Source organism: Podarcis raffonei, chromosome 1 (assembly GCF_027172205.1).
Source record: "Podarcis raffonei isolate rPodRaf1 chromosome 1, rPodRaf1.pri, whole genome shotgun sequence".
In the NCBI taxonomy this organism is placed as follows: Eukaryota; Metazoa; Chordata; class Lepidosauria; order Squamata; family Lacertidae; genus Podarcis; species Podarcis raffonei.
The window spans coordinates 21,787,483-21,809,373 of NC_070602.1; the positions used below are offsets into that span (position 1 = coordinate 21,787,483).

At 44.1% G+C, this 21,891-nt stretch overlaps 1 protein-coding gene across 6 annotated transcripts in view; it reads right to left on the reverse strand.

Annotated features, from left to right (window-relative positions):
* Window positions 1-587: 587 nt before the first annotated feature.
* UNC79 (unc-79 homolog, NALCN channel complex subunit) overlaps window positions 588-21,891 on the reverse strand; it is a 133,065-nt gene continuing 111,761 nt past the window's right edge. For 5 of the 6 annotated variants that reach the window (XM_053376274.1, XM_053376264.1, XM_053376251.1 and 2 more), the window contains 8 exons: window positions 16,566-16,643; window positions 13,847-13,936; window positions 12,692-12,867; window positions 11,524-11,710; window positions 9,524-9,721; window positions 6,881-6,958; window positions 3,797-3,838; window positions 588-874 (listed from right to left, as the gene is read on the reverse strand). In XM_053376274.1, coding sequence (XP_053232249.1) covers window positions 674-874; window positions 3,797-3,838; window positions 6,881-6,958; window positions 9,524-9,721; window positions 11,524-11,710; window positions 12,692-12,867; window positions 13,847-13,936; window positions 16,566-16,643 — 1,050 coding nt within the window. In that variant the 3' untranslated portion in view covers window positions 588-673. The remainder of the gene's footprint in view (window positions 875-3,796; window positions 3,839-6,880; window positions 6,959-9,523; window positions 9,722-11,523; window positions 11,711-12,691; window positions 12,868-13,846; window positions 13,937-16,565; window positions 16,644-21,891) is intronic. The other variant, XM_053376261.1, reaches the window with a different exon arrangement.

Genomic DNA, 21,891 nt, shown 5'->3' on the forward strand with positions numbered 1-21,891 from the left:
TTACTGAGTTTTGAGTTCCAAGACGACGACAGGAGCAAGAAAGCACTGAGGAGGTTTCTAAAAAGCCCTGCTTTTTTTAAATAGCAGCACAGAGCACTCCTTGGTATCAGTGAGCACAAACAACGGTGGGATTGAAAGATATTAAAAGTACCGTAACAAGCAGGGGGAAGAGTAATTTCTTAGGGTCGGGTGGGGGTAGGGAAGGAGGAAAAATTTTGAAGCACACACAGTTTAACATCTTGCTACGCACAGGCCTCAGAAGAACATAAGAAGAGCCTGCAGGATCAGGCCAATGGCTCATCTGTTCCAACATCCTGTTCTCACAGCAGCGAACCGGATGTTTATGGGAAGTCGGGAAGCAGGACCCAAGTGCCACAGCACTCTCACCCGCTATGGTTTCTAGTAACTGGCATTCAGAGGCACACTGCCTCCCTCATTTGGTGTACCCTCAATGTGAAGAGGACACTGGACTGCTACCCACAAGAGCAAGTACGTATTTGTGGTTAGGAGTGGATGTGACCAGATCACTAACTTCCGCTATTTGTATACACCTACCAGACGAAGAAAAAAAAGTGTAGCTACAGTACTGTTTTTAAGGATGGCCTTTAGTCTTATAGCTTTTAGCCCTATTATTGCTAGTCTAAGCAGAAGGTTCTGGAAGGTTCTGCCCGGTTCATAACGGATAAAACTGAGAGGCTGCTTCAGACGACTGGATCTCCACTTGAGCCATCTTAAACTGGGTGCACTGCAGCCACTTGCGGAGGACGGTGAAGTTGGTGTTCATCTGGCCCGATCCCTGCAGCATCCTAAGGCTATGATGGTTCACGTTGCTCTGGATCGCTTGCAGGCGGAGCTGCAGCCCAGCAGATAAATGCTGTTAAAATATACAAAAGGTGGGGTTGTTTTTTTAATTTGTTGGATTAAATGAACATATCAGAGAGCGCTGTAAATTAATAGTTAAAGTCTTTTATGTATCAACCTTTTATGCTCTTCCACACCCACCCAATGCTCCTATCCCTTCTTTTAGCTTCTTTTAAATTCTTATAGACTTTCATATTCACCTTCTGTTTTAATACCTTGTAGCTTTCCAAAACGCTTTTCAGATTTTAAATGCCTATATCCCACCCTTTTATGCTGGTCTATGACCATAATAAAGATTTGAATTGAATTGAATTGTTTGTTTTGATATATCAGTCATTTTCTTTATTTTAAAAGGATTTCAACCATGGGCTATAAAAATCAACTTTCAAACAATTGTTTAAGACAATGTCATTCTGAAATAAAACAATCAATATTCACACCCAGCATAAGACAGGGGCGAAAACCCACATTTCCCTCTACTGTAGTCTCCTTATTAATGTGAGCTGCTTTGAAACCTGCCAAACTGCAAAGAGGTGCAGGGGCCTTTGTGTTAAGCACTTTAAAAGTTTAATTTGGAGTGGGAAGAACTGAAACAAATTACCATCCAGGGTAAAATCATTCCCCTCTCCTTCCCTTCCTGGCATCTTCCTTAAACTTAAGAGATGCAAGTTGCACTCTAGCAAAGCTACTTCCTCCCCGTCCTCCCCGTCCACCCCCAGAACTGGAATTGGACAGCACTGACAAAATCATTCCCTCTGGTTGCATGCTAGACCTGTCAGTCACAGTCTGCTCATGTTTTCCCTGTCTTCCCCGTATCCTCTCACCCTAGCATTGTTGGTAAATGCAGGAGACAGGACTTTCATGCAAACACTAATGTCTGTAGCATTTTTTATGTCTGGATTGCAGAGGTGCCACAAAGTCCTTTCTTCGCCTCATGCCTCCTCATAGAGATCCCGCTTCACCTCTGATGAGCCCCGTATAATTCTGAAGCATCCTGCTACACTCCTACATTCCTCTGAATCCAATGCGCTCCCCTATTTATTACAGGCCTGCAAAAATAACAACTTTTCTAGCTGCCACAACCCAAGACAATGAGGCTGTGATAAGTGTGGCTCTTATAAAGGACGGAGTCCCCTCCATTTCAGATGATTCATCCAGGTCTATATGAGTTTTCAGTAGCCACATGTCAACAAAAGAACCAGTGCTTTCGCTTCTCTCTCCCAGAGCTTCCTGCTCTGCTGCGCAAACCGCATGGCTCCTCAAGGGGCTGCCTTTGTATTGCTTTGTGCACCTAATTGAGGCTTCACAGAGAATCGCCTGAGTCGGCTTGATTATCTGTGCTGCTCTCTAAAGTTCCCTTCCTTGGCCTTCTGGTTTCCTTCCCTTGCATGGCCCTGAGAGGCTGAGCCATGTGGAAGTTCAGTGATTCCTTATCGGATTCTGAAGGAGCTGCATCTGTTTCATCTCTTGGAAAGGGTTTTGTTTGGGGGAGTTTTTGCAAGCTGTTTTAGCCCCAGACTCCCTTGTCCTGGGTTGCATGGGGCAAAGGTAAAAGGTAAAGGTAAGTCCAGCCAAAGGTGACTATGGGGTGTGGTGCTCATCTCACTTTCAGGCCGAGGGAGCCGGCGTTTGTCCACAGACAGCATTCCAGGTCATGTGGCCATCATGACTAAACCACTTCTGGCGCAATGGAACACTGTGACAGAAACCAGAGCGCATGGAAATGCCATTTACCTTTCTGCCGCAGTATTACCTATTTATCTACTTGCACTGGCATGTTTTTGAACTGCTAGGTTGGCAGGAGCTGGGACAGAGCAACGGGAGCTCACCTCGTCGTGCGGATTTGAACCGCCAACCTTCTGATCGTAAAGCCCAAGAGGCTCAGTGGTTTAGACCACAGCGCCACTCGTGTCCCTAATGGGCAAAGGTACAACGACATGGCTGAGGATGAACTTATTAGAGTCTCAGTTCATGTAGAAACATCTGAGACCCCAGAGGGATGCATCTCTGCTTCTCCAGCACCTCCTACTAGGGCCAGGGCTGTGAGAGACACCAGCCAGTGGCGTAGCGTGGGTTGTCAGCACCCAGGGCAAGGCAAGTAATTTGCGCCCCCTAACCCGTGGATTTGCGCCCCCTAACCCATGGATTTGTGCCCCCTAACCCCCAGATGTTGCGCCCGGTGCGGCCGGCCCCCCCTGCGCCCCCCACGCTATGCCACTGACACCAGCACTGAGTCCTGCATGGGACTCACATCTAGCTGCTTCAACAGTCAGCCCTAGGCCAGAAGATGCAGCTGTAGTGACTATTGCACCATTGCCTAATTTATTGTATTTTAATGTATTGTAAACTACCTTGAGAACTTTGGTTAGTAGGTGAGGTGTAAATATTCCTGAATAAAGAAATAAAAACTAATAATTTACTCCCTTCTTTGTGCTCCCCCTCTGAGGGAGATGCTGAGGGCGGCATTATGACAGTGGGCCTTTTTAGTGGTGGCTCCCCAAATAGTGGAATGCTCTTCCTAAGGAGGAGTGCTTGACGCGATCATTGCCAGCTTTTAGCCAAGAGGCAAATACATTCATGCCCACATAGGCATTTGGCATTCAGTTAGGGTCATAGGGTATGACGATAACCAAGCCTGTCTTGGTGTCCATCTTTTAATAGAGTGGGATAGGATTTGTCCTCTCAGTGTAATTGCAGGACACTTTTAGTCTATGAATTGCCCTTCTATCTTTTTGACGTATTTTGCATTTTGTATCATGTATGCATTTGTAATTGCAAGTTGCTTTGATATGTTTTTGTAGTAAGCAATGGATAACTGCAATAAACAAATAATCCAGAATTCTTATGATGAATTTGGGCACAAAATTCAATGTTTTCTTACATAAAAATACATGGGGAAAAGGTTGAAGTTGGGCAGCTGGAATGGGGAGCCTACCTTTAGATTGGACTGAATCATTGGCAGCCACATCGGGATCAGCTGATGGAAGACAGAAATTGCATTATTTTCCTCAGCATAGTGAGAATTAATTCATTACAGTCACCATGTTGTTATAGTTACACACAGTCAGAAGAGGATGTGACTAATTTTCTTAGTCTGAAGAACAAACCATAAACCTTGCTGATAACATTCATTCACAGGTAGTGCAACAAACATTTGCAGGGAACATTGGCTAAGCCGTGCTCTGTGCCATGTCTTTTATTTTAAAAAGTAAAATCTTTTAATAAACGGATGTTTAAATATTCCAGAAAAACAAGAGCATTTTTCTTTTTTTAAAAAGAGATATTTATAAATGACTTTAAACTTTATTTAAAAACACATTTTTGCTGAGATTTTTGTAATCAATTTTCCCCTCATTTCTGCTTTGTAAAGATACTGCAGCTAGTTCCAGTGAAATTGCCATGGTGTGGAATCTGCTTCAAATTGCTCCCCATGGTGCCTGCGACTGCCTATGTACTGCAGGGTGCCATCGGGGTTATGCAATTGTCTTCAGAGCTCCAGAACTGACAGGCAGGGGAGGGAATTGCAGAGGTGTTTAAAGAGCCACTGGCCGTGCAACCAACTCCACTGAGCAGTGGCAGCTGTCACATGGTCAATTTAAATTGACCTGTACATGGTGGCTCCCCCCTTTTTTTAGGAAGGTGGAGAAGGGTTGCAGTAGCCCAGTGCCAGAACATCTGCTCTACATGCAAAATGGTGGTGTAGAGGTTAGAATATTGGACCAGGACCTGGGAGACCAGGGGTAGGTAAAGCAGGATAACCGATTGTGAATATATCCATTTGAGGATGCTGGGTGCTAAAAGTGAGGGGTTGCATGGAGAGGGTCCCTGGGGCTGGCTGGGAATGTGCTGGGGAGGGTGGCAGGTGGCCAGGGAACTGGAAAGCGGGGAGGGAGGAGGAAGCGGGGGTCTTGGTGTGGGGTGAGAACGATGCACATGGAGTTGCCAGCAGCTGGGGGAAATGACTTCTGCTAAGGGATAGGAAGGCTTTGGTCTTCGGGAATGTGAGAGGACCGGGGAATCTGCAGCAGCCTCTCCAGGTGAGAAGGCTAAGAGGAGCGTCTGCACCTTAAGCAGGAGGTGTGTGCGTGGAAAGGGGAATTTCAGCAGGTGTGGTGGAAGTCGGCAAATTTTTCCTCTTTTTTGCTCTTCAAAATACGGCAACCCTAACCTAATACTGCTCTCAACTTTCATGCAGCCCTTGGTCCTATACACACACACACACACCTTCTGTGGTCGATCACTTCAGATCTCTGGCAAGAGTGATCTGTCCCTCCCCACCTGCCCACTGGGTGGGGAAGAAGAGGGAGAGAGCAAGAGTGTGAGGGGGGTGGAAAGGGGATAGTCACCTCTTTGGGCTTTGGGAACATTACTGGCTTCGTTCCACCCACAGTCAGCATGTGTCCTGAAAAAGTTTGCCCTCGGTGGTCATGCCCACCATTGGCCTACTTTTCTGTACATGCTCCTGTGACACACAGGAGGCGTCACCTGTCACCTGCAATACCTTGAGGATGGTGTTCAACCAAACTTCCACATTTTTCTCAGCACATAGACATGCCTGTATCACATCTGCTAACTGTGCCTGCTTCTGGCATTTGCTAAGCTCAGATTTCTGTGGAAGAAACGAAGAGGGCTGCAACGGTTGATTTGTTCGGGGTTGTTGTTTTTATTTTATTTTTAAGTGTGTGCCAGGTTCACTTCAAGTCCGAAGGCCCTTTTGACATGTTATCCGCGCTCTCCCATATTATTTAAGGAGTTGGACATATTGTTCTAAAGCTCTCCTCCAAATGGCATCAAGATTTGCGATTTTCCAATTAAGCTCCCTAGAGCTCCGTGTACAACCTAATCAGTATTGACAGCATGAGATAAACCACCCTCCAGAGGATGTGCTTTCATTGACCAAACCAGATGGCGTAATACTTGGCTGTGTTCTGTTAGTGGGTTGTTGTCCCTAATTACCAACAGCATTGGTTAGGGAATCCCAGTGAAGAGCAGAACACAACTACATTACAGCATGGAGGCGAGATCTTGAAATGTTAGGAAGATGGCTTTGCCCTTGCAGTGACTGTCAATTACACACAGAAGCAGAGATGGACAAGCCTGGATCCCTAACAAGCAGGCAGCAAGCCAAACAGCTAGGATGCTGTATGCCCCATGGGGCGAAAGAGGTGTGTTTAACCCTATAGAAAACTGGGGTGCAGAAGCTGTCTCCATTAGCCCCAGCTAGCGACTGGGGATGAAGGCAGTTGAAGGAGCAACCAATACAATCAAGATTCTGGAAATCAAGTCTTATGAGGAACGGTTGAAAGAGCTGAGTATGTTTCGCCTGAAAAAGAGGAGACTGAGAGGAGATATGATAGCCATCTTCCAATATCTCAAGGGCTGTCACCTGGAAGATGGAACAAGCTTGTTTTCTCCCGCTCTGGAGGGTAGGATTCGAACCAATGGCTTCAAATTACAAGGAGATTCCAACTAAACATCAGGAAAAACTTTCTGATGGTAAAAGCTGTTAGGACAGTGGAATGGGGTCTCCCTCGGCAAAAACATTTTATCTTAAATAAACAAAATAAAAAAATAAATTTTCTGCATGTGTTCTGATGGCTCTTCCCACCTAATGCTCCAAGAGAAAGCCCATCAGTTGGCAACAGATGTTACCTTTTGAAGAACAAAGGCAGCTTTTTGGTAAAAAGGCTGGAAGAAAGCAGAGAAGAACGATCGCTTACATTTTCCCCTTGTCTCTTTGACCCAAGTTTCCTAAGAACCACATCGTTTTGGGGAAAGTATACAGCTGAGTTACATGAAAGCTGTACCGAAAGCTGTTTTACCAGCTGAACCCAGTCACCAGAGTTATTTCCTCTCTATTATGAATGAAGGAATCTCTGTCCTGCATGCTACTTGGAGCACAGGAAAAATTCCAGTTCTGTTGACTGCAATTTCTCCTTTTGGATGCACAGGATTTTGGATTCTAACCATCTTAAAAAAAGAAGAAGGAAAAAGTATTCTCAATGGAGAATTGACCTACCTTGACGAAAATAGTGGAATTGCATTCCTGCAAAGCCTCCATCAAGCTGATCACATGGAGACATACCATCTCTACCATCTGTGGAGGGGGGAAAGATGTTGAAATAAAGTAAATACTCAGTGCCGTATTGTCGTGAAAGCAAAACACACCAAAAAAACTGAGACTGATGGGATTAACCTAGATTCATTAGTATGGTACTTAAATGAAAGCAATACAGAATCGTAGAATTGTAGAGCTGGAAAGGACCACAAAGGTCATTCAGTCCAGCCCCCTGCAATGGAGGGATACAGGTGAAACTCGGAAAATTAGAATATCGTGGAAAAGTTCATTTATTTCAGTAATTCAACTTAAAAGGTGAAACTAATATATGAGATAGACTCATGACATGCAAAGTGAGATATGTCAAGCCTTTATTTGTTATAATTGTGACGATCATGGCATACACCTGATGAAAACCCCAAATTAACAATCTCAGAAAATTAGAATATTAAATGAAATCAGCAAAACAAGGACTGCAAATAGAGCAATATTGGACCTCTGAGAAGCAGAAGCATGCATATGTACTCAGAACTAGGTTTGGGCCCCTTTTGCATCAATTACTGCCTCAATGCGGTGTGGCATGGATGCTATCAGCCTGTGGCACTGCTGAGGTGTTATGGAAGACCAGGAAGCTTCAATAGCAGCCTTCAGCTCTTCTGCATTGCTCGGTCTCATGTCTCTCATCTTTCTCTTGGCAATACCCCATAGATTCTCTATGGGGTTCAGGTCAGGCAAGTTTGCTGGCCAATCAAGCACAGTAATCCCATGGGCATTGAACCAGGTTTTTGTACTTTTGGCAGTGTGGGCAGGTGTCAAAGTCCTGCTGGAAAATGAAGTCAGCATCCCCATAAAGCTCGTCTGCGGAAGGAAGCATGAAGTGCTCCAAAATCTCCTGGTAGACGGCTGTGTTGAGCCTGCACTTAATGAAGCACAGTGGACCAACACCAGCTGATGACATGGCTCTCCAAATCTCTTTTCTGATGAGAGCAGCTTTTGCATCTCATTTGGAAACCCAGAGTCTGGAGGAAGAACGGGGAGGCACACAATGACAGATGCTTGAAGTCCAGTGTGAAGTTTTTCCACAGTCTGTTGATTTGGGGAGCCATGTCATATATTAGTTTCACCTTTTAAGTTGAATTACTGAAATAAATGAACTTTTCCATGATATTCTAATTTTCCAAGTTTCACCTGTATTTTGCCCAATGTGGGGCTCGAACTCACAACCTTGAGATCAAGAGTCTCATGCTCTACCTACTGAGCTATCACCTTGAACCATCAACACATCAGACTGAATATCCAGTAAAGAAGTGGAAACCCAACATTACCTTTCACATAGCCATGACAATCTTTAAGAGATTTTATTCAGTTTTAGCTTCCACCAGTGCAACCCAATGATGCTCTGCATATTTCAATTAACCTTGAAAAGGCTTTTCAAGCATCCCATCCAGGACAACCGCCATGCATAGCAGAGCCAGATTTCTTTAAAAAGAACTGGATTCTCTCTGAAGTTAACTTGCTATCTAAGTCCTATTTATTCCCTGCCCATCCAAAGTGATTTATCATTCTGAATCAGCAGGGAGCTATGAATATGTAATCTTCAAAGCATAAAACATGGCATACAGGGCAGGGGGATGTCTCCCAGCCTTGGGTTGTAAATATCATTTTAACTTTTATGTGATGTAAATATAAAGGTAAACCAAGGCAAATGTAACTCGATAACGAAAAGGCCATGGAATTTTCAATATTGCTGAAAAAGTTAAACCCTTTTGGTAGCCTCCTTCATCGTTATTTGGATATTTTAATTAAACTTCAGAACAACCCAATTAAATTCCATCTGGTCCAACCCCCTGCAATGCAAGAATCTCAACTAAAGTATCCATGACAGGTGGCCATCCAGCCTCTGCTTAAAAACCTCCAAGAAAGGAGAGTTCACCACCTCCCAAGGGAGTCCATGTTGGGTGGGGTTGCCATATGTCCTCTTTTTCCAGGACACATCCTCTTTTTCACAGGTAGAGTCGCCATAGCGATCCACAGTTAACAGTAGAAGTCGGCAAATGTGTCCTCTTTTTTGCTCTTCAAAATATGTGGACCCTAATAATGTTGGGCTCCTTTGGTATATATATTTAATAAATAAATGTATCCTAGCACGGTAATAATAACAATAAGCTTTCAGCAGGAATCTAAAGCAATATTTATGCATTTATTCCATTTATTTATGAAATGTTGCGAGGGCGCCTGCCTAACAGGCAGGGAGTCTCAAAGCATGCGTGCTGCCACCTTGCAAGATTATCTCCTGGAAATGCAATTTATTCTACTACTGAGCTATATAGCCCTATAGTCTTCTGGCTGCCAGATGTGTGCATGTGTGCATGCCCTACGATTTTCATTTTCAAATGGTCTATCTAAACACATAGGCAAACTCCGGTGCTCCAGATGTTTGGGACTACAATTCCCATCATCCCTGACCACTGATCCTGTTAGCTAGGGATGATGGGAGTTGTAGTCCCAAACATCTGGAGGGCGGGCGTTTGCCTATGCCTGGTCTATCTATTGCTTGGGGCTTTGTGGGATCTCGCCTAGCTCTGCTCACTGCCTCTGACTCACCACCTTGTTATGTGCCATCAGCTGGAGGATGCTAGGGGTGACTCGGCTCCAGAACTCCAGGGCGGTCAGGATGGCGGTGAAGCTGAATTCGTTCTGGTTCTGCACCGTGGGCGCAACCGCCGCTTGTTCGCAATACACCGTCCACAGCTGAGCAAATATAAAGGCGTGGAAGAGGGAGCACATGTGCAGGACGGACGTCTGCAGAAAAGAGAAACGGGGGGGGGGAGCGTTAGCTTTTCCTTCCAGCAGTGCATTATGGGATGCGCACACCCTCCCCCGGAGTACCGGAGCATGACAATTCCCTTGTCCAATAATAACACGCCCGCCCGTCAAAGCAATCCTAATCAAATATGGCTCTGTCAAGAATTCCCTCAGATTTTCCCTCCCTGTCAGTGAGCGATATGACAACTCATTCATATTGAAATAGCAGGCTTATAATTCACAGGCTAGAGTTAGGCAAAAGGATAGAGAAGCTGAAGGCCATTAAAAGTTTTAAAAAAACACACACAGAACCACAGAGCTGGTTAGAACAGGGAGAGAAAGGGAATGGAAGAATATTGGAGTGTTTAGAACAGCCTCTCCATCCTGATGCCCTCCAGATTTAGTTGGATGACAACTCGCATCATTCTTGACCAATGGCTATGCTTGCTGAGGCTGATGGGAGCTGGGAACACAGACATGTGGTCTGTCAGGCTCAGTCCTGTCCACACTAGCAAGAGCTCTTCGGGGTTTTAGAATACAGTGGTACCTCTGTTTACATACTTAATTCATTCCGGAAGTCCGTTCTTAACCTGAAATTGTTCTTAACCTGAAGCACCACTTTAGCTAATGGGGCCTCCCGCTGCTGCTGCCGTGTGATTTCTGTTCTCATCCTGAAGCAAAGTTCTTAAGCCGAGGTACTATTTCTGGGTTAGCGGAGTCTGTAACCTGAAGCGTATGTAACCTGAAGCGTATGTAACCCGAGGTACTACTGTAGAAACATTCCCAGCTCTCGTTGGAGATGGCAGGGATTTCCCCACCCCCAATTTTTAAAATTGAGTTTCAAGGATTTTTAACAATTTAACTACAAATTTAAAAGAATTTTTACAAGTTGAGTTCCCATCCTTTCTCCCTGGTGTTTCCATAACCACTCTTTCCTGCTATGTTATATGACATACTTTATCTATTACATTTCCCCTTCATTACTGTAATTATTCATTTGTTTTCCCCTTATTTCAATTCATGATCCATTTCCCACCCACTGCTATTTCGGATCCTGATCCCGCTTCTGTTGACTTTAATGTTTTCCAGAGAAAAAGGCTCCAATCTTCCATAAAACATTCAATATTTTAATCTCTTATACTGCTTCCTTTGTCATGTCCACATGAGATGACCGGGAATGAACCTGGGAACTTCTACATGCAGATGGCATCTTGATTCAGTTCATGTTTAATGATGAGCCTACCCAATTCACACTTTCTGAAACAATATGCAAAGTGAAACACAGCCACCCTTTGAAATTCACGCTCCTTCAAATTTTGTAACACAATTCTCCGGCCAAGCCATGTGCACAGATATGCATATATTAGGGCAAAGTTTGCAATGAAACACTAAAAATAATGCCCCAAAGTACATTCTGCTAAGGACCTCTGTTTTGCAAAAAATAAAATAAAAATTGTATATTAGGGCTAATTATACACAAACCTACTGGGATAAATTTGTACTAAGATGCTGATTAATTTTCACGAGGGCTAAAAGTGGAGAACTGAACTTAAGGCTGGGGAAAATGAGAAACGGAAATTGACAGATTCACCCAACTTTATTGACCATCAGCCTCTGATCAAAAGACTGTACAACAGCTGCAGAGTCTTCTCAGCATCCACTGCCAAGGGGCAGTAGCTCTGACAAGGATCTTAATTACCCAGGCAAATTGGCAGCAGAGTAGGCAGCCATTCGGGTTAATTAGGCTGAAATCTATATAGTCAAATGTTGTTTAGGCACAACCAGCAGAATACTTGTACCTTGGACTGCTCTGGAAACCCAATCAGGATCACAATGAGGTGGTCAGCGACATGAGAGCCAGCATCCAGTGGAATGGGCATACACGTTGAAGGGGAATTTGGACAGATGACATTATGCGTCAGCGACCCCAGCAGGAGCCACGAGAGCAAACGAATATGAGATACGCATTCAATGAATTCTTTGGGCCTGTTGGAAAAGAAAATGCATTTCAGTGTCTTGTTATCCCAAAGGCTTTATTCCCTATGCCTTGAAATATTATTATGCTAACAAATGCATGAACATTACTGTATTATGGATGCAAAACACGGGCAAAGTACATATTAACATGCCTTTTCAGGTGATCCATTTGTTTCAAACAGTGAATTGGGTGGGGAACCTCAGGCGGAGGGCCAAACACGGCCCTCAGGCCTCTGTACCTGGCCCTTGGAACTGTGGTGCAGATTCAGATGTCTTTTCTCAATGTGTCATTTTTGTTGAAGGGAAGTAACACAAACTGCAATGTTTTGTTTCTAGGAAAATTCAGTTTCTTTCCTGCTCCCCAGCTAGTGTGTACATAGTGATGATGTTGCTGGCATCCATCTGTCTCAAGAGACAATGGACTGCAGCTCTGGGGTAAACTGAAGTGACCTCTTTGGGGTGCAAAGCTAGGCAGTCCTGAATTGCCCAGATGACAAGCCTTGCTGATATGGTCCAAAGCAAAGCAGAGCAATACGTTTGGCACTGGCTTGGCTATAGGAGTTGCCGGAAGAAGGCAACCGTCTTAGGGACTCCACTCTGGTTTGGTGCAGAGCCGTTTCTTCTCCCGAAAAGAACCCACAATGCAGATGAGGTTTAGGATCAGCGTTTTCCTTCTCCCAGATGGCCTACCTTCCCAGGTTGAGAAGCCTCATCTGCCCCTCACTTCCCTCTACAGCATGTGCAGAAACCACCTTCTTGACGGTTGGACCCGTTGCTGGGTTCAGGGAAGCCTGTCTTCACATTCAGGGGAAGTCCGTAACTCATTGAGGGGTTGAGACCCATCGGCTACCCTCACCTCCTGGAGACCACATTTGCCATTACAAGTGATGGACGCAACTCCCCACTTTCATCCCTCTTCATGGCACACCCATCTGGTGATGCGTTTTAAAGCTCTTAACGTCACACTGTTTGCAGCCAATACTTCCTTACCCCTGTTGCATTGCAGATGGAGGATGGTATAGCCAAGGGAGGTAACGAACTACAGCCTTGTTGTCCCTGTGATTGCCACGCGAGATCTCCATTGCAGCAATCTGGGCTAAACCGACCTTCAGATGCCCACCAAAAGTGTCCTCATGCAACGGCTGGGAACAGGTCTTCATGTGACTCTGTGGTGGAAGGACATTCAGCATATTGAGGGTATTAAAAGTAAGACATGTGGGGGATTAAAGGCATTTTGAAGGCCAAGGAAGCTGTTCCATTTATATGAAAACACTGTATTCACTAGAGCAGCTTTCACCAACTCCAGATGTTTTGAACTACAAATGAAGGGAGTTAAAGGCTGCGCTAAAGAGCAAATGTCCAGGTTATATGATACTTCTATCAGTTTATCAAATACCTTTATTATACCTGCAAAAGGTGAAGTCTCATTTGTTTGCCCAAGTATTTAATTGAGCTGGTTGATTGAGAGTGAGCTTTGGTTATGATTGGAGTTTTTAAAAAACTGCTACTCTTATTGTTTATTGATATTTATGAGTGTTTGGAGTTGAATTTATTCATTTACTTATAGAGATCACTTTTCACCAAGGGCCCCAAAGCAACTTCCAAAAGTGCAACAAACACACACCAAAACCCAATAAATTAAAACTAAATACAATTTGGAAATCAGATCATGCAGTTTACACAGGGCAGAACAGGGCAACCTGACACCCCAGAACAGGCTAAACAACTCCTCCAAAAGTTTGCTCTGTCAGGACTAGATAATCCAAGTCCAACAATGAAGTTGCCATCTGTACCTCTGGGGGGGGGAGAGTTTCAAATGGTGCAGTCACCAACAAGGCCCTGCTTCCTGCCTCAGCACAGGAAGCAATACTCAGCAGTTCCACTGGCCTAGCACAAGTTATTTGCTTGAGTCCCGACACCCCTGTGGACCCTGGTCACTATTTTCTGCTTTTTGCTGCTTATACAGTCACCCTTTCTATAATCGTTATTGTAGGAAGCTACTTTTTCAACTCTCCCATAAAACATGGCAAGGGCTTTCAGAAAGCATCTTAAGGTTCTCTCAACTATATGGGTGGCCAGAATGCAGAACTCCCCAAATGATGCAATAACATCATTTGAACTGATGTGTCTGAATGCTATACTCACCTTTAATTTAGTTAACGTATGCATATCGGCAATAAAATCCAAAACTTCACCAATGTACTGTCTCATGCATTCCATGGCTGCTGTTCCACACTAAAACATGGAAGAACAATGGTCAACTATGAGGGCTCCTCAAAGCACAATAATGGAAGTCCATTTTCCTTCCCTCAGCCCAAAACCAACTGAATCCTGAACCCTATATATGTCTACTCAGAAGTAAGTCCCACTGGGTTCAGTTGGACTCAGAAGTAAATCCCACCTGGTTCAGTTGGACCCAGTAAGTGGGTACAGCATTGCAGCCTTATAGCTGATTAATCTCAAGACAAATATTGTTCCTAATGGACCAGGTCAGTTACACTAGTATAGCCTCACTGGTTGCAAAAGGACTAATAGTACTGTAAGTGGTTGTGATTTTTTTAGGCTTATTATCCTAACAGTCCCATGGACTGCAAGAAGATCAAACCGATCCATTCTTAAGGAAATAAGCCCTGAGTGCTCACTGGAAGGACAGATCCTGAAGCTGAGGCTCCAATACTTTGGCCACCTCATGAGAAGAGAAGACTCCCTGGAAAAGACCCTGATGTTGGGAAAGATGGAGGGCACAAGGAGAAGGGGGCGACAGAGGACGAGATGGTTGGACAGTGTTCTCGAAGCTACCAGCATGAGTTTGACCAAACTGCAGGAAGCAGTGGAAGACAGAAGTGCCTGGCGTGTTCCGGTCCATGGGGTCACGAAGAGTCGGACACGACTAAACAGCAACAACATTCTAACACTGGCTGCTGCCAATTGTGATAAGGTTGTAGTTGAATTTTTTCTGGCCTGGAGTAGAGTGGCAGAGAATTCAGAATGTAACTGGTCAGTCCTGCAACAAAATATTCAACCTTAACTCCCTTTCCGACCCAAAGTAATCAGCTGATATGGATAACAGATTGCCCCTCTTTGACGAGCGATGATTTGGGCCCACAAATTCAGAGTCTCAGTTGAGGTTCACTTGCTGGAATTCGGAGGGTGAGAGAAGAGACAATCTGCTCAAATTCCACATTTTAGCAGCTGACCCAAGTGCTTCTCATTTCTCTATGCTAATATAAAATCTACGTAGGGCTGAACTACACCACCTTCTGTCTCCTCCACAGTTACGCCTGTCAGTTGGCTTGACAGGACAACAAACAGCAAAAATAAGGTCACAGAGAGCCCTGTCAAAGTCTCCTCCATCTTCCAGTGGGCTTGGAAGAAGGATTCCACATGTTGCTTCTTTCAAACTGAATGACAGAACGATAAAGGGTATTGTGCGCCAGCCCCTTGAATACCAATGACTGAATCTGAAGGATTTTCTCTTTCTTTTTATTCAGTTTCTCCCCGTTGCACTAAATATGTTGAGTACAAACAGAATAATCTGCTCTTCCACGTTTCCACCCCTGCCCTCAAGCTACCAGAGTCTCCATTGTATCATCCTAACTCAAATAACATTATAGTTTAACTGGGGAATGGTGTGTGACTGTTAGTATCGTTTAAGCTTAGAAGGTTTGGAGCAGAGGTAGGCAACCTAAGGCCCGAGGGCGGGATGCGGCCCAATCACATTCTCATCCGGCCCGTGGACGGTCCGGGACTCAGTGTGTTTTTACATGAATAGAATGTGTCCTTTTATTTAAAATGCATCTCTGGGTTATTTGTGGGGACTGCCTGGTGTTTTTACATGAGTAGAATGTGTGCTTTTATTTAAAATGCATCTCTGGGTTATTTGTGGGGCATAGGAATTTGTTCATTATTATTATTATTTTTCAAAATATAGTCCAGCCCACCACATGGTCTGAGGGACGGTGGACCGGCCCACAACTGAAAAAGGTTGATGACCCCTGGTTTGGAGTTTCTTCTCCTGAAAGACAGAAAGCATGCTCTATATTGAAACTAAGTCACTAAGTTTCAATGTGGATGGAATGCCATATGATTCTGCATTGATTGGCACAAACCTTTACTCCATTCTGTCCAGGGGTCATTTACCTATCTATTTACCTAAGAAGAGTCCCATGATATAAATAGTGATAGATTTATGGTGGCACAAGCTCCCTACTAGACAGAGGGCCTTCTTGGTAGTGGCGCCCACCCTGTGGAACGCCCTCCCATCAGATGTCAAAGAGATAAACAACTACCTGACATTTAGAAGACATCTGAAGGCAGCCCTGTTCAGGGAAGTTTTTAATGTGTGACATTTTAATGTATTTTTAATCTTTGTTGGAAGCCGCCCAGAGTGGCTGGGGAAACCCAGCCAGATGGGCGGGGTACAAATAATAAATTACTATTACTATTACTATTACTATTACTATTACTATTACATCAGATGAAGGCCAATGTTACATAAACAATGATGTTATTTTCTGCACAGTTTTTGCCTTTTTCCTTCCACTGAAATTAATTAAATAATTGATTATGTTTGTTTCTGCCAAAGCAAAGTGGATAATGTAGGTTTTAGTGGAAGCCAAACTGTGGCAGAAAAGAAACAGTGCTGATTGTGTTCAACATAGCACAGAGTGGAAATCGCTGCCTTTTTATATCCCAAGCCCCAGCTGGCATGGCCAGTAGTCAAGGATATGGAGATAAATATATATTCTCTTCTTCAGTCTCAAGTCCCTTCCAACTGGAAAATTTGGGCTACATACATACAAAGCTAAGAAATGGTAAAGAAATTTGGAGCTTATGAAGAGGCGACTTATGTTTTGTTACTTACTCCAGGGATGGAAGCGATCATTTGCTTGTGTAAGATCAATGATTCAGCTAGTTTTGTTCCAGCATCTGCACAAACAAACTAATAAGAAATAACATATTAACCAATTTTGTGGACTGCTGGTGGTAAGGATGCAATAATCTCTAATTTATGAGTTTATTAAACAAAGTTTCTTCTTGCTGATATTTGCGGTAATTTTGCTGGTCATAAAAGGGAGAGCTTATATTGGAAACAAGAACCATTATCAAGAAGTCAATCCAATTCTTTTTCACTACATACATATATTTAAAGCACTGTATAAAAATTAAGACGTATATTCTCATTTCTTCAGCAGCAAGTTTAAAGCGAAAGAGGATTTTCAATCAAAGCTCATTACACAGCCTGCAGTCCTGGTACCATTATGTCAATTATAGTTCCAATTGACTTAATGAAGGCTTTCATTCCAGAGCAAAACATTTCCCCTCCTTGTGAATTTTCTCTTCTTTTTCTTACAGAGTGTGAGCAACTATTCTATACATCAGATAGAATTTTTAGAAATAACATGTGATTAAAAAAAAATACGGACCATGTATTAAAAACTGGGGTTGTCAACTTTTTGGGTCCCATGAGTACATTTGCAAACTGGAGAAACTGTCAGCAACACCATTCATATACCATAACCAAGCACACGTTACAACCTATTATATAACCTACAACAGAATATTCCTTCCAACCTGGGGAAGGCCTCTGTGGGTGAATGGGTACCCATGGGTGCCATGTCGGCAACCTTCTGCTCAACTAATGCGTTCCAGGACAGAAAGAGATTCCAAGATGTGAATCTTTCTTACCCCGAACCTACAGAATGCAGCGGATGGGAGCACACTGCATTCAAGGTTCAACATGAGGTTATGTGAATGAGCAGGCAAACTAAGGCCTGGGGGCCGGATCTGGCCCAATCGCCTTCTAAATCTGGCCCATGGACGGTCCGGGAATCAGCGTGTTTTTACACGAGTAGAATGTGTCCTTTTATTTAAAATGCATCGCTGGGTTATTTGTGGGGCATAGGAATTTGTTCATTTTATCCCCCCAAAAAATTTCAGCCCATTGCTGAAAAAGTTTGCTGACCCCTGGTTATGTGACACAAGCGACCATAACAGAAAATGGAAGAGACTTGGATGCATCCGTGCCACTGGAAAGTTTGATGCAGTAAATCATGATATTTCAGAGTGATGTATGATCAATGTATTTCAGAGTGATGTATGATGCTCACTGTTTTGTGAGTTGGGAGGGAAATTAAAATATTGCAATCGAACAAATGGTCAGCTCTTTGCTCCGCCTCATAGGAACCACGATGTATTACAGGGACAGACTAGAACAGCATTTCCCAACCTTGGGCCTCCAGCTGTTTTTGGACTACAACTCCCATCATCCTTAGCTAGCAAGACCAGCGGTCAAGGATGATGGGAACTGTAGTCCAAAAGCAGCTGGAAGCCCAAGGTTGGGAAACACTGGACTAGAACAGCTTTCTCCAACATGGCGCCTTTCCGATGTTTTGAACCACAACTCCCATCATGGCCATGGCAGTTAGGGTTGATGGGAGCTGTAGTCCAAACCACCTGGAGCACACCGGGCTAGGGGAAGACTGGAATAAAAACAAGGCAGTAAATTGAGAAACTGGGGACAAAGAGTTACGGTCCTTAAGTATATTCAGCATCTTTACTATACAGAGGTCCCTTCCAACTCTACAATTCTATGATTCTGTGATTCCTTTTGTTGGCCCTGAATCTCCCAACGTTCGTAGCAAGTCTCATTTAGGTGGACAGATCTGCACGATTGCTCATTCTCATGACATGATAATTGGCTTTGTGTTATGTGCAAACCAGGCAAATGTGAGTCAGGGAGGAGTCTTTGGCTATACAAACTACAGTCGTACCTCGGGTTAAGAACTTAATTTGTTCTGGAGGTCCGTTCTTAACCTGAAACTGTTCTTAACCTGAAGCACCACTTTAGCTAATGGGGCCTCCCGCTGCTGCCGCGCCGCCAGAGCACAATTTCTGTTCTCATCTTGAAGCAAAGTTCTTAACCTGAGGTACTATTTCTGGGTTAGCGGAGTCTGTAACCTGAAGCGTATGTAACCCAAGGTACCACTGTATGTATGTGCACATATGGTAAAGCAGAGGTGCACAAATGCTCCCTTTTTTTTTGCAACCGGCTAATCTGGCACATGCAAGTAATTAAGCTGAATGTGTTTTGAGATCATTTAAATGTGAACAGGTGGCTACAGCCATGCATTTGCAAAGAGCAATAGCCTCCTGCTCATCTTTACTGTTTCCGAGGCTCTCGTTTTGGACAACGTTATCTGCATCCCTCCAGGAAGTGGGCTGTGTTTCAACCTGACATCGCAAGCGGAAGACTGGGCAAACTAGACAAAGGCCCCACCACTTATTTCCAAAGCATCTCACTATCGCCCATATCAACTCCTTGCAAGATGCCAGGACGTCACCGGCAACAGATTTAATGCCAGTATTGTAAAAGAAAAGCCACAAAACAACAGAAGAGAAACAGGATAAATGTCTGCTGAGCCTCTCCCTAGAAATCTGCTGTCTGTGATAAAGTGTCAGCAAAGCCTTCAGGGGTAGTTGGTTGGGCAGAGATCCAGGAAGACTAGTAGTCTAGGTTTGGGGATGGAGAGAATGACCTCAGCAACAGGCTGAGGCCTATGCAAGGGCCTAGATTTAGAAGATGAAAAAGCTGCCTTAAATTGAATCAAACCATTGGTCCATCTAGCTCAGCTTTGTCCACACTGATTAAACTTTAACATCATCAGTCTTTAACATCAGCAGTAACATCTAGACCAAAGGAGCGTTTCAGCCCTGTTCTTGAGTTTGTTTAAAATCTAAAACAGCTTATCTTGTATTCCTTTCTTTGAATTTGTGCTATGTAGGGTTTTTTTTAACCTTTTTGTAAAGGCAATAATAGATTTTTCACAGCCAAGTCCTCAACTCCTTATTACTACTGCTTGGCTTTCTTTAAATAGGGCGATGTCTAAAACTTGAAAACTTTAGGTTTTCAAACCTTTTTTGTAAACTCAGGGGAGCATTTCAGCCCTGTTCTTTAGTTTGTTTCAAATCATTTAAGGTTTATGATTTCTCTATTTTCTTCTGAGGAAACTGAATAGTTCAGTGAAACAAGGTTTGCAGCCGGCATCCCATTAAGACTTTGTTCAATTCTAGGTTTTTCTAATTTTTTCCTTAAACTTTTTGATTTTTGTTATTTAGTTTAATTCTATAAGATAATATTTCTAGTCGATTACTTCTCGTTTCAGGGATTTTCACGGTATTTTATTTGTTTTGTGTAAATTGTCCACACTGATTGGCAGCTGCTCTCCGGGGTTTTAGGCAGGGTCCTCACCCAGGCCTACCTGGAGATGAGAGGGATTGAGTCTGGGCCCTTCCGCACGGCCCACCACTGAGCTATGGCCACATGACATTCTGCCCTATGCTTGCGCCTTGTTGCTGTCAGCAGAAATCAGCATGGAGACAATATTAAGGCCTTGGTGGAAAGAAAAACCCTGTGGCATTCAAGATGCATGAGATCTCTCCCTCCCACCCTGAAGGAATTACAAACTGATGTCCCTGACCAAAGTCAGGGCTGGTGATGGGGGCATGATTCAGTGGCAGTTTGCATGCAGAATGTGTCTGGTTCAATCCCTGTCATTTCCAAGTAAAAGGATCTCAGGTAGCAGAAACCTTGGACCAGCCTTCCACACCCCGATGGACTCCAGATGTTCTGGACAATGAGTCCCATTATCCTTGACCATTGATTATGCTGGCTGGGGCTGATGAGAGCTCTGGTCTGGAGGGCAGCAGGTTGGGGGACAGATGTGTTGTGCCTAGCTATAGGATTGGGCAAAGAGAAGAACCCTGTTCCATCTGCTGTGGTCACTCTTAGTATTTGCACTGTATTTGTTAGAAAATGCATTTTACAAACAATAAATTTCACTGCGGAAAAGAAAACACATGTAATATAACAGCTGCAAAGCAGGTGGTTCCCATTAAGGTGACAGAAACGCTGAACTATGGTGTTGTTAACTTAACTTCCTTTAAAAGTGAGTGTGTTTGTGCCTTAGACAGTGAAGGTGGGAGGTAAGGTTTGGCTGGTTGTGCTGTCGTTTTTTCGCTGACTGAGAATATGGGAGTGTGAAGACTTCAAGAAGATGCTGTCCGGAGGGGTTTGTGAGGACAGACAAGCTATGGACCAATGGCTTATGCACTGCTACAAAGGAGTTTTGAAAGCAAAAGGACTAAACCCTCTCTTGGGCTCAAGGGAGAGAAAGGTATTGCGTTGGACTTAATACATTTGAATAATACAAATTGCTGCCATCCTGACAAGTCAAGATTCATCTTCAGTTCTTGTGTGTGGAGTCCACTCCATCACTGAGGTCTGAGGGTGAAACCGCTGCATCGCTCTGAATAACTAAAAAAAATAGCTAACAGTCGTTACCCCCACAATCCCATACAGCTGCTGATTCCAGAAACAGTTCTGCTCCAGGGAATCCCCCCATACCCATGTCAAGAGCATGAGGACAGGTTTCGAACCCCAGCACCCTATGGGCTTTACTCCTAGACACACCCTAAGCCTTTGGCAGCTTCACTCTCGCTTCCAAGGGAGGCCAGCTAGTGGGACCACCACACCTTTCCTGCCCCACAACTGCTCTCCTCGCAGGGAAGCGGTGCTCATATGAACTCCTCATGCAGATTATACCACCTACCCAAACTTTTCCATCCTCCAGCGTAAAGAAAGCTTTCCTCTTGTTTTGTGTCACTACCAATTCTGACAGCGATGAGTAACGTGGAAATAATTGGGGTATCAAATGTAAATGTCAGGAATATATCTTTTGTTATTCAGCCCACCTTGCTTCTTATTTAACGTTCTTAGCCCCCGTACTGCTATCTTTGTCAAATCAAGCAGCAGCTTGAGTCCCTACATGTCTCACGCAGCTATACACAGGAGTATTAAGTGATTGCTCAAGTGGTATTTCAATGTCCCACCTTGTTCTACCACCTTCCCATTGTGGTAGGCCACTTCCTGTTCTTTATATAGCAGGGGGTGTGGAACTGGATCCATCTGGCAACCCAGTAGGGTCAGAGGTTGGAGGCAGACCCACAAACTCATGAGCAGAAGATGGAGGCTTCATTGTCTCCCAAGGATCCTCCTTCTAGGGACATCTTTAGCAGGGTGTTGAGAAAGCCTTCCTCAGACCTCCTATTCTTAGGTGGTGTGGAAGACCCATGATTACATAAGTAAGCCTTCCACAATCTTGCACTCTGCAGACTGTTTGGACCGCAAC